Source organism: Merops nubicus, unplaced genomic scaffold (assembly GCF_000691845.1).
Source record: "Merops nubicus isolate BGI_N331 unplaced genomic scaffold, ASM69184v1 scaffold21551, whole genome shotgun sequence".
NCBI classification, from domain to species: domain Eukaryota; kingdom Metazoa; phylum Chordata; class Aves; order Coraciiformes; family Meropidae; genus Merops; species Merops nubicus.
This window is the reverse complement of record NW_008589272.1, coordinates 451-14013: the sequence shown is the minus strand read 5'-3', so window position 1 is coordinate 14013 and position 13563 is coordinate 451. Positions and strand designations below refer to the sequence as shown.

At 37.3% G+C, this 13563-nt stretch overlaps 1 protein-coding gene across 1 annotated transcript; it reads right to left on the bottom strand.

The window, feature by feature from the left end:
- Positions 1 to 623: 623 nt before the first annotated feature.
- ERCC4 (excision repair cross-complementation group 4) lies at positions 624 to 13264 on the bottom strand (the record flags this gene model as incomplete). The annotated part of the gene is made up of 10 exons (XM_008949555.1): positions 624 to 1357; positions 2441 to 2553; positions 3255 to 3347; positions 5137 to 5728; positions 6922 to 7032; positions 7605 to 7733; positions 8075 to 8255; positions 9312 to 9519; positions 10874 to 11069; positions 13084 to 13264. Coding segments are annotated over 10 exons (2538 nt in total), but the record flags the coding sequence as incomplete, so codon positions are not given.
- Positions 13265 to 13563: the final 299 nt, after the last annotated feature.

Genomic DNA, 13563 nt, shown 5'->3' with positions numbered 1-13563 from the left:
TGCTAGTAAAGTATGCAAATATCATGTAGAACATAGCGTAAAATTGTAATTTACTGTGACAAAGGATGATGATCTAAAATTCACAGCTAAGTGTATGTTCTTTAGACAAACTCCTGACAAAAGACCATGATCTATTTCAAATAGCTCCATCACTGCCAATCAAAAATCGGCAGTTTTCAGAGAGTAAGACGTTAATAAAAATGGCAAAAGTGAAGTGATGTGCTGTGCAGCAGGGCACACACCCCCATCAAAACACTGTACATTATTAGCTTTAACAAGACATCCTGTCTTTCCAAAGAAAACCTTTATCAGTTAGTCTTAATACTTAATTCTTATGGACTTGGTAAAGAATGTAATCTGGTTCATTCAGTGGTATTATAGAATTGGTTAAAGTGCTGTAGAAAGAATAAAAATAATTTGCATTTTTTCTATTAAAACCATTTTTTCATTCCTCTTGAAACTTGCCCTCAGTAATAATTAACTCAAATGTTAAAACTGATGGAACAGCATTAGCAAGAAACAGCTGGTTATCTTAGAGGGCATTTCTTAAAATATTTAATGTACTTGGCCAAAGTACTGTGCAAGAGAAGCTTATCTAGTCCCATGTTGAACAGTCTCATTAGTCACCTTTTGCCTTTTCCTTTAGCTATTGCTTCTTTGTAGGTCAGGTGGATAAAGTCAAAGAGCTGCGTGGCATTGGCAGCATTTCCCAGTATTTCGGAGAGCTCATCCTTTGAGAGCGTCGCTAGCTCTGCGATGCTCTTCACGTGGTTCATCAAGGCCCGGCAGTTTTTTGCATTAATACCTGGCATTTTTAACAGGAAGTCCTGAGGACCAGGGTTGTATTTGTCTGACTCGGGAAGGATCTCGGAGTCTGCTGTGACAGCCATGGCTGTTTCTGCGTCAGGCTGGGGATAGTTCTGTTTTAACTCTTCAAACAGTTCAGCAGTAGCATGTGGAGAGGGACACCACAGGATACGTAGTCTGGGGAAATGGAGCGTAAGAAGGGTTAGTTTAGAAGTAATATCATTACTGGAAATTTCCTGGTGTAGAGAGCCTCGTGGAATCAAAGAGAAAGGTTTGTTAGGGTCAAATTCAATCAGGAGAATCGGTCGCTTGTAGTAACGGGACATAGAAATGCACTGTGAGTACAGTCTTCCATTACTCAAGGAGCCAATCAGATCACTGATGCTCTTCCTCTCTACACAGATGTCGGGAGTTAAAATATAATCTCCAACTTCCAAAGTGACGGGCTCGATGTCGATGCCACGGCGGTGAATCAGCGACGGGAGCTCGCTGCGGAACTCCCGCATGTCCACTATCACAGTCTGCTGAACACTCTTCTGTTCCTGTCCACCTGGAAAGCAAAATAAATGCAGTCAACCTAACACGAAGGACCCCTGACCCCCGTTGTATAGTTTTTGTGTGCTGCCAATGCTTCTGCAATGGATGGACTCACATATCAAAAGGTACCTCAAATAAGATAAATCCAGGCTTCTAGTTTTTCACTGTTACAGAGAAAAATCAGTTGCCAAATTATATACTGTAGTTTATGGAGTATGCTCTGCAGTTTAATACAACTATCAAGCAACCCGCTATAAGCTTTATATATGTGATAATGAAATATGTTAAACTGTAGATGAAAATTATTTAAATGCATCAGGACAGCCTTTAAAAAGTTGTCTGCAAGCCAAGATCATGAAGCTGATCCTTTTTATTTCTAACTGCTTCCCACAGAAAGATGGCATTTTATTGTAGGAGTTATATTTTAGCTTGTAGAGATCAATAGAAGGACAAATGAAGAGACAGCAGAATCAAGGACACGAAAGACAACTGCAAAGATTAGAGAGCGTATGGTCAAGAAGAGCAGGATTACAAAAATGACAGCAAACAAAAACAGGGGCAGAGCTGTAAAGATAAAGACATGAGTATGTATGTCAGAGGAAAGGAACAAAAGTGTGATTAGAACCACAACAGAAGAAAAAAGATGCTTTATTACAAAGAAAGCAGGCAAAACCCCCACAACCTGCAGTTGTTTACCCAGGCAATCTGTTTTGCCAAGATCAAAAGACGACCCCAACGTTTACTAGCTCAAAGGCAGTGACTATCTGTAGACTTCAGTTTTAAGGTTCTAATTTCTCTCCACCTCAGTCTCATAACCAACAAGCTACCTAGGAAAAATCCAAATCGTATGTGTCTTAATGGTAAAATACTTCATTAACCTGTATTTTCCTTTTCAAAGAAAATGGTAATTCATTGTCACTGTACAGACAGACAGAGGTACCTGGAGTAAGGGAGGTAATGCTGCTTTGCCATCAAGATTGTAGAGGCAATACGTGATGTGTCTAGAACCCAGATGCTTTGGATGGGATTCAAACACAACAGTTACAGGACTTTTTCAAAGCTCAGAGCTGCAAACCTAACGTCAGGAAGCTCTCACCTGCTTTGCGTGTGTCAGTAGAAGCAGAGGCAGGTTTAGCATCTCTTACTAGGTCTAAGTTGGTTTCACCTCGTCCTTCTCTTTCTTCAGGAATAACCATGCTGGCCTTCTCCCTAAGAAACCACAAACACACACTAAAAACTGCAATTTTATGAGCAAACTAGATCAAAATACTTCAATACTCTTCAGGCAGATGTGAAATTATATATTGTTTAATACTAACTGCAAATCTGATCAGAAATAAAAATTACTAGGTTTGCCAGATTGTTGGGCTAGATGCTGTATTTTTATTTTCAGTTGCTAGTACTTTGTAGCATCTGATTTTATTTTTAGAACTTCTCAGGGCATGTGAAACAAAGGAACCAATGACCAATAGCAGTATAACCTCATAAGAAGACACTGTCAGTAAAAATACTGTCATATACAATCTAAGAAAGCAAGTGGCTTTGGAGAACAAAAGAAGTCCATCATAAAAGCCTTAGAAATATCATAGAAGAAGAGTTACCTGCAGACAAACCCACATCTACAGAAATGAAATTCACAGACAATTAGGGAAAAATACAAATGGTGCTGTTTAGCTTTTGAAATTTAATATTAAACTCCCCTAGATTAATAAATAAAATATCAGGTACTTTGAAAAGAAAGGTTTTGACTTATTATTGGTCCTCAATGGGAAAGTTCTGTTAACATCTGAAAAGCAATTGAATTAAAGTTTAAAGCCTTCATATAGTTAAGAACTTCACTCTATTTGAAATGTAAGCACAAAAGGGAATTAAATGAAACATTAAAAATGGTAATAAACCAATTTTGTTACCGAATGAGTTTTTCAAAGGCCTCCTTCTCTTTTCTCAGCGCTGTGAGATAGCGCTGTTCTTCCGTTGAGCCCCCATAGATGAGGAAATAAACCCTGTAGGTTTGGAGGAGAAAAAAAGGGAAAAAAAAGATCATAAAGCTTTGTATTAAAACACTCATAACCAGTATTTAAGATTAGTAGCAGTAGGTGCCTGACAAGTTAGTATTTGCCTTAGAAAAGGCAAGTGAAAATACAAAATCTTTTCCTGTAAAAGTATCTCAAAATCAGCAATAAAACCTCTTATATCCAGGGTTTCCTCTTCTTCTGGTGGCTGATACAGTTACTAGAATTCTGGGATTCAGCCAGAGTGGACTAAGATTTCAGGCAACCATTCAGGAAAGACACAAAGCAAGTATAAAGGACGTCACTTTCTTTAAAGTCTTCCCAGTAGAATATATATAACAAACAAAAAAAATCTGCAATCATCTTTGGTTAGGGAAAAACACATATAAGACTTAAAAATTATCTATTTGTATGAGGAAATCATAGGTTATACAAAGAACAAGCTGTCACACTGGCAAATGAAGTTTTATTCTGCAAATATGGAACATAAGAATATTAATAATTGAATTACCTTAAGGAATTAAATGCCTGTAGCTTTTCAGCAGAGTAACTTTTTTCCAGTATATTTTAATTGAGGTGCATTTTGACAGACTGATAGGATTTTATTCCTACTAATTTCTCAAGCAGCACATCTCTTAACCCTTACTTGCATGACTACATCTTATTTTCCTGCTCTGAAGTATGGAAGTGTGATGCTGGAGGAAGATACAACTCATGCTGATTAGGCAATTAAAAATAAATTGAAATAAAATAACCCAGTAATTATCCTCATGCAATAAACTTTGTGAGATCTGTCATTTATATCTGCACTGCAGAGTCCTTACCTGCCTGTCAGGTACAGACACACTGAATACTGCCAAACTGATGTCCATTTGCAGGTGTGTTGCATATGTACAAATCTTTGACTGGAAAATTTTAACTGCTCCGTTAAATTTATGCAAATAATTTTCATGAGGTGATTAAAGTATAAAGCATAATTCAAAAGGTAGTAATTTCTTATGCCAATAAATTGTGTTTCAGCTGTAGCAAGTAAAGTGTGTTTATTCTAAGACTTAAGAAACTGTTTAAGTTATTTTCAGAGAAGCAGAGGAATAACTGCAGTTCACTGTATTCAGTAAATGCTGTATCAGGCAGCCATATATATGAAAGTTAGTGTAAAACCTCACAGTATATTAAATTTTAAGTTTTCCATATTTTTAATTAGTTTGTAATATCTGTTCATAAAAGTGCATTTTGCAGTGTGTGGGTGTATCCAGTATCTATACACAGTGCAGAAATATGTCAGCTAACATCAGAACTGAGTATAGCTGCAAATACTTCTGATTTTCTTTATTGAATTTTTCTTTATTTGTTTTTCTGTTACAGTTTCTGAACTACTGACCTTCAGCATGACCAGACATTGGGAAATGTGAAAATTAATTAAATCCATAATGAAGCATATTGCATAAAAACCTTGCCTGTAATGTTAAAAAGGAAACTATAGGACTACAGCACCTCAAATGGATCTACTGCCACTAAGATCATCTAAGCAGAGGTCTTGTAGAAGACAGAATGAACTCCCCCCACCCCAGGTATGCTAAAGGGACTCAATACCTGCTGGGAAGTAAAAATTATCTTCTCGCTACATCGGACTTCATGTTTTCATTTAAAATTAAGAAGAGGGCCAAAGAGGAATTAAAAGGTAGCTAAAGAAGATCACTAGCTGCACATTCTGCCTTGACTGCTGAAAGTGCCCATTTTGTTTCTCAAGACTAAAACTGCCCTGGCCAAGTCAACTTGCCTCAAAGGCTTGCCAGGCCTGCTTGCCTTGTAGATCTCCAGCTGGCGGACGAAGGAGAGCTCGGCGTCGTAGAGCACGACGTAGCGGGGCTCCAGCTCGCGCAGGACGCGCGTCAGCGCGTAGGGGTCGCCGCAGCCCTGCAGCGGGTGAATGACCGTCAGCGGCTTCTCCAGGATCCCGTAGTAGCAGTCTGAGGGCAGGTTCGCTTGGAAGTCCTCAGGAATGGCCTCTTCGCTACCGCTTCCTTGGCTGCTGCTTAATTCTGTGTTGTCTTCCACCTCCAACTCCTCTGTCTTTTCTTCTTCAGTTTTCCCTATCATTTGGATTATAGTCCGGTCGTGCTGCTTCTTGTGTTTATTTTGTTTTGAAGAAGCCGTGAGTTTGGCTTTTTTGGGTTGAGGCCCTGTGTCTTGTCTGGCATTTCCTTTGGACTTGACAGTTTTCCTGTCCTTCATGCACACTTCTCCAGCTTTCTCATCCTTCCCGAAGGTTTTGTTATACAGTCTTGTTAAAAAAGCTTCTGCTCCAGCAATAATATACTCCCTGAGCTGTGCACAAGCTCGGTCATCGCTGGCACAAATAAGCACTTGCCCTGCAGTCAAGAAACCATATCATGTTTATATTCTGTTACACTGCACTTCTTATCCAGCTACAACACATATCTTGAGGAAATTGTTTTTAATAATTCTAGAAGCATGCTTGCCAAATGCCTCTACGTTTGGTTGTCATAGCTGCTGTGGACTTCCAGGGAGTATAAATTGCTTGAGGTTTCATACCAAACAAGATTAAAGATTATTAATGGAAGTACATCATTCTTCCTTATTCTTACACCGCCTAAATTAGTGAGGTTTTCCTTTGGACCATCTCAAGCCAGGCAGATAGGCATGTATGGAAACATACTTGGATAACTACTTTTTTCTTTTTTTTTTTTAATAAAAAAATTGGAATAAGAGAGAACTTAATGTAGACCATTCTAATTTTCCGCCTTTCTCAGCTATGTTAGAGTCTAAAGAATACATGTTTCACACAGTATTATTGACATTTGTGGTCCTTGAATAACAATTCTCCACAAGCTGACTCTGATAAACTCCTGCAACACTAGGTGAGAGAGACAGTTCTTATCCAGAGTCAGAACACTGTGGGTAGGAGAAAAGAGCACTTTTTTACCATTGCTATTTCCAAAAATAAAACTTGGTGAAATTTAAGAGGATGAAAAGCCCTAAAATAAGAAAGGCAGCAAAACAGTTAGCTAGAAACATGCCTGCCTTCTACTCTCTACCCCATTTAGGTGCATCTCCTGGAGGAGATTTTCAGGTGTATAACAATGTGTGATATGGAGAGGGCATAAGACAGAACCCCTATCTTTTCTGAACCTGAGCTTGAGAAATGGGTGAACAGTACCTTGACTGTATGATAAATTTTCATGGTATTACTTAGATTGTTTTTGACACTGGTATTTTGATACCATATTTTGATTCAGTATTGAAATCAAAGTTAAAAGCATTTTTGGCAAGAATATATGTTCTTTCCTAAATACTACTGCACAGCACACAACAGCATTTCTGTTTTAGAGCATGAACTAAATAGGAGTTTATGTAAAACTATTTAGTTTTATATAGTTTATGTAAATATATACATAAGCTTCTTAAGTCCACAAATAATTAAATTTAAAACTAGGTCTTTAGTAAAACTGCTGTAAAGAGTTAGGTTCCTTCTTTCAAAATTCAAGTAGAAGTAAAAGCATAACTGTACTGTGAAAACTTACATCATTTAATATTCTCTCACCTGGACCACCAAGGTCTTCACTGTTCTTATTCTCATTTTCAATCTCTTTCAGTACCTCTCTCAAAGCTTCCCATTTTGGGTTACTTTCTAGAACCAATTCCTTTTTCAGTTCTGAAACAAAGATTGAACGTAAGAGCTCTTACAGCCAAAATATCCTTCAGAACTTTAAATTAGTGGTTGGATGTCAATAGCGTGATGGTTGCTAGCAAATGTTATAGTCAACAGCTTACATATGCAACTTGTTATGTTAATGGCTTGGAGAGCACTTACAGAAACATTTAAAATTGGGGATAAGTGCTTTAGTAAAACAAAAAGTTAAAACAGTCACTAATTCTTCAATTCTAAAACTCCCGAATATACTTTTTTTAAATAAAAGCAGTGGCAGCCTCCTACCTGTTCACATAAAATAAAAAAGATCAAGCTAAACACCAATGTAATTCCAGAACATTTCCATAAAAGCTTTCCCAATGATCAGCTGAGCAAGCCTAGAAGAGTCCCTTGCTTCTTTGTGGCTCTGTTTCACATTGTTCATTGTATGCTTTTTGAACTAAGATTGTATCTCCGTTTATCCCAGCTAACAGACTGAGTACTTGAGCTGTTTAAGACCATGCAGCACAAGTAATAATATGCAGAGCTTTTGAAATCGTGTGACACTCAAACTTAAAATGAGGAACAACTGGTACCATTTGCCTTCTTTACACCACTTGTTTCACAGACTTTGCCTTTCTGATTCAGTTTCTCATCTGCAATGCGATAAACTCTAGCTCGAGCATTTACAAACATTGAAGTACTGGAGTCAAGAAACAGCCAACCTAAAGAGAAAAAGAAAGCCGTAGTTTGACATTTGCAATCTGTATATGTTTCAACACTTTCCAGTAAAAGCTCCAAATCTCTCATCTGGAATACCTGTGCTACCTGCTTGCTATGTAATTACTAGCTTAGCAAAAGACAGAAATGCGGTGCAAATCTCACACTGTTAAGTAACAGCAGTTAAGTGGGAAGATGAAAGCATTATCTGTCAATAAAAACCTACATCCTTATGGCTGGTTACATAAAACCTAATTAGATACCTTCATATGTTTGGGAATGCTAAGTAAGACTATAAACATTTCACCGTTTCATGCATTAACCTGTATGGTTATTCAGTGTTTACCTGAATTCTCACCAAAAGCTTTTTCACTTGCTTTCAGTGACTCCAGAAGATGAAGGAAGGTGACACAATCATACTGAGTTAGATACAGTAGCAAGGTACGTAGTATCTTCAAATCCTGAACCAAAGATTTTGTCTTGGCTCCAAGCTGATGCCAGAGAGGATCTAAATAGTGACGTATTGTCTAAAATATAAAGTTCAGGATGTCAAATATATAGTATACTAACCAAGATAATAATGCACTTTTTTTATTTTACAAGGGATGCCACTAGCTTCCCAAAGTTATTAACCAAACCCAAGCAGAGGTGTGATGGTGAGGTATTTGTTTTTGTAAGTAATGTTTTTTTTTAAAAGTTAGTATAATATACATGCCTTTATTTAAACATTTCAACTAGCACATGTGTATGATTTAATGCTTTCAGTACATCTTTTCCTTTTGACATAATAATAAAATACTGATTTTAAAAAAAAAAAAAAAAACAACAAAACCCACACCCTTATTTTACTGGTACTGGCCTGTGCCTTTAGTATCCTTTACTTAGGTCAAGTAAAATAAACATTATAATGTCATTTAATTTTCAAAATGAGTACCACACAGATTGCAACCTACAGAACATAGTAAAAACAAAACCAAAGTACAGAAGGCCTCACATCAAGAGTAAATCACAGTTATCAAATAACCGTGTTTCACTACGATGGTTGAAGTTTACAATTTTACCCTCCAGAAAGCATATGTATGCCAAACATTGTACATCTGCCAAAAATAACAATCATTATATATGTGTGTATACATACCTATTAGTTGTGCGTGCATGAAAAGATACAGCAGATGCCTGCATGTGCATATTATGTATTATATACAGTGTTTCTTCTAATAGAGAAAATTAAAAAATACAAGGAGGAAATTCAAGAGGAAAATAGGGTATACATGTGCATAAATAGCTCCATACTTATCTCTAAAGTATTCTGAGCTGAAATTGGAGCAATCATCATCATCATCCTCCCAACCACGTTCTTACTATGGGAACTTTGGAAATCAAGGACGAACACAAAACCCTACTGGCAACTGTGACATCACCACTACAGATAAACAGTTTCTCTCCTTGTAATAAACACATCATGGAAGAACTTCATTGCTGCTGGTTATTTATTTCACAAATAATATTTTTGTTTGCATGGCAGACAGTTAGAAGGTCTACATCTCCTTAGTTAGACACAGGAAAACAATCAAAGTGGTTACCTTGTCAAAAGGTTTACCAATAGCATTTTCTAAAGATAGATCTTCAACTTCAAGAGCTGGATTGTAACGTTTGAGTTCTCTCAGACATGCGTTCAAAATGTCCAGGACTGAAGTCTGGATAGCAAGCATAGCAGGGGTCATCGACACGTGGATTTCTACCACTTCAGGTTTATGCTTCTCTAAAAATGAGTTCACTGCTATATGAAATCTAAGAGGAAAACAGCTTATTAAAATTTAACATGGATGGTTTGCTTGACCTACAATTATTCAAAAGTTTGTATGAACTACAATTGTTTTAAATGTAAACAAAAAAGTTAATTGCAACATAAATTGGTTACTGCTGATGTGAAGACTGTGATATCATGAACAGCTGCAGAAACCCATCTGTTCCACAGCCATGACTGCAATCGTTCTATCCATGTGAGCCTACAGTGCTGGGGAATGCTTTGTAGAAAATTACTGCACTAGATTCTGCATTATTATTATGCATAACAAATACTGATGTGCAGCAAGAAAATCTCCTAAGGGAGAAACTGGAATGGTTAATAAATCCTTTAGATTGCATGGATCCACTAACAGATTCTTGATATTCCTAGCTTCTGACAATAAGCAGCAGGTCCTTGTTAGGACACTGCCCTCACAGCCTGTATACCTCTACAGGTACCTAGATGCTAGCTGGTTTTAGTAACAGAACAAGGCTCAGAGAACACTGTTTCTGCTGACCTCTGAAACTCAGTGGGCATTTCCCTTACTGCTTGTTGCACCCTCAAGTCTTTTCATGGTTCAGAAACCAAGGAAAAAAATTTAGGGAGCTCCTATTCAACCTTTCCTATCCTCGTAATGTCCGTTTCTACTTCTTTGTGCTACTGAACGTTTCTTAAAGAGGTTACAATGCAGAGTAACAGTGCATAAGATGGAGTGAAACACATTCTGGACTGGACTCAAGGAAGAAATGGGCAGAACTCCTGGCCCAGGCGAGAGCACCGAACGGGGCATCGCCTCAAGTGCCCAGCTCCATCTGCAGCTCTGCTCCTGGAAGACTTAATGCATGTCACAGAGTTGGCAATTTGGATTCTATCAGTCATCAAGAAATATTCTTCATACACAGCATGCATGTAAAGATTACAAAAATCTGACACACAGAAAGAGAGATCCATGGAGTTTCATCACAGCTGGAAACAAATACCTCTCTGAATAGCAGAACTGAGAGACTGGACTCCTGTTACTTCATAGCCTAGATAGTCCATTTAGTAAGTGAACCTTTTCGTAAGCTGTTAAGAATGTTGCTTTCTGCTGTGATTTCTATTGGCTTAACAGGACAGCTATACCATAAGGTTCAGCCCCATAGACTTAATTTGGGTCTATTTTCAAAAATACTTACAGAAATTGTGCATCTTTAAGAGCATGTCTGTCAAAAACTGAATGAAATTTGTTTGGGAGTACAGGAGGGAACACAGATTAGCAGCATGACTGCAGACACCTCATTTTCTTAGGAACCCACTGTAATATCCTTTGTCTTTTTTTAAAAAGTTTAACTCTCCAGTGAAGTAAAGCCACCTTACCTTGGCCAGAGATAAAGTTTGCTGACAAACAGATTTCTCATTACTCTTTCCACATGGCAAAAGCCAGTGTTAAATGCAACTGCATTATCTGTAAAAGCTTTAATGAAGCCTTGCTTGTTCTTCTGGCGATACAGTCGCAAGATAAACGCTTCCTGACAGGACTCAATGATTCTGTGTGCTTTGTATACCAAAATGCCTGGCAAAATAAAAGGTTTTCAAGTTACAAAAAAGTAAAGAAATGTCCAATTTTGCATAGATTTTTTCCTCAAAGCTGTTATTAATCTTTTAACAGTTTTTTTCTTCAATAAGGTGCAATCAGAATGTAAATCTTCCAAAGTGATGAAGAAACTTTCTGGGGTTCAAACAAGTGATTCCTCAGTTTCAGTACCCTGGAATCTCCAAAGAACAGAGCTGGGATAATAATGCATGGCTAGCAAAAAACTCTTGTGCTTGAGTGGCAGGACTTGTTAGCTTAGAAAATTCTTTACTCCTAACACAAAACTTGAATTTGAGCCTCTTAAATGGAGTAAAAAACAAATGCAAAACATAACACACAACAAAACAAGTCTGGTATGTTCAAGAATGTGATATTTGAACTATTTTGTTAGAGAATTCTGGAATTACTGACTTATCAAGTATGTTTAATTGGTAACAGTTCAAGTGTTTAGATAATCAAATACCATCTGAAAACATTTATTTTGCTTTTCCCCCACTGCTGATACTCATATGCATACCGAAGGACAGAAAGTACCATCAACTGTACGAGTACACCACCAACTTTCCTAATAGCTATGGGTGTGTTAGGAAAAAAGGATTAACCACGCACATTCTAGTACACAGAAGTGAAACAACAGTTGACCTACATTAAGTGTTTGAGGTGAATACTTCTGGGATTTGCACTTTGCTCAGCCAAGACCTGGTAAAACCAGGCTTATTTTTTCTTGTGCTTAATTGTGTTAAATAGCAATTACATTTTTTCACTCTCTCCCTAGTGAAGTGAGGCCTATGTGGTACTTTTCTCTGTTCACACGCTTCCAGTTGAATAATAAATGCTTTTCTGAGATGGACGTGCAGAACATCCAACATCACAGGTTTTACCTTTTACCTAAATAAGCTGCCAACAGTGCATTTAATTTCTATAAGAAGTTTCTTCAACTCAGCAGCTGGCCATTGATTTTAATATGCCTTTCCTTTGTAAATGAATAAGCATCTATACAAAGATGACTTCCATATAAGCGTTAGCCATTCATAATCAAGTCACTGAATAATCCACCAAAAGGTGGTTTTCTATCTAGACACATCTCTCCTATGAAACAAATCTTTCAGGACAATGGTACTCATTTCTGAACATCTCCCAGTTTGTCAAGATGCGACTCTGAAAGGACATTAAGAGAACACACAGGATTTGTAACGGGCCAGTAAGACTCTGTGCTCATCATGACACTTTCCTACTTTCAGTCAGTATTTCTCTGCTTATGAAGTGAGCTCACTGCTGTGTAAGCCTCTGCAGAAACAACTTGCCACTCTGCTACACCAACGTGCATCACTTTTACTGTGCTACTAAGTACATAATTTCTATTTGGCCAAATCCACCAGGAATAATTTTTCTTTACTGTCATGATAATTTATCTTCATTCACTTGAATTTATGAGTTCATCAGCTGTTAATTCACATGTGATTCTACACTGATCTTGTAAACGTTTATAATACCTAGAATCCCTTTACTGATTTTTTTGCTATGTTAACTCCTCAAGAAAAACTGTTACAAGTTTTTTGTCATACAATTTCACACACAAATACACGTTTCCAACAGAACCCTTTGTTAGCTGTTTTAGATAAAACAGCAAATCTATCACAGCTGCTGTCACATTGACCTCTAGTGGCAATGCAAAACCTGTAACAACTGTGTCGTTAGAGGACAAGACTACTTGTTAAATCTTAATAGTGTGGTTCTTTTCAGACTAACAAAGTCCACAGGTGTGTGTTTTTTTTTTTTTCCCCTTCTTTGGTAGGTAAGAAAGGCAGAGAGGAAGGAGTCAAGGGGAAGAACAGAAATATAAGTGGGTTGCTCACAAAGTGTGTTTACTTTTTACAAGTCTTTGTGGAAAAAAAAAGGAACAGTTCTTCAATATCGGCTAGTAGAACTCTTCATATAGAATCAGGTTTATGTATTTTCAAACAGAACAGTCTTTATTTCAGTAAACTCTTACCGGTAATGAGGTTTGCAGGAATTCTGTCAGTAAGGAAATCTACCACAAGGATTCGACTTGTTGCAAAGATGACTCCTCCTTGTGTGTAAAATTCATATCGAGTATTATTCGAAATTTCATTGGTAACACGCCGAGGAAGATGAACAACTCCATCTGACCTCAGCTGATCAATAAAATACTCCTAAACCAAATACAATAAAACCACGAGACATCACTGGAACTGATGAAATGGATGCAAGCCCCCCTTAATTATACATACGCTGTTAATTTTGAGGAGCTATCCAAAGCAAATCAAACACATGACAGTATAACATGCTACCTCAGGAAGTAGGAATTATCATTATTTTTTGCTTCTTAGGTGTATTTTGTTGAAACTCATCTGGGTAATCTAGAAATCTAAGTATTTTCAGTAGTAGCAAGACAATACTTAAATAGCATCAACTGACACTAAAGGGAGTGTACATTTTGTTACATTTTAAT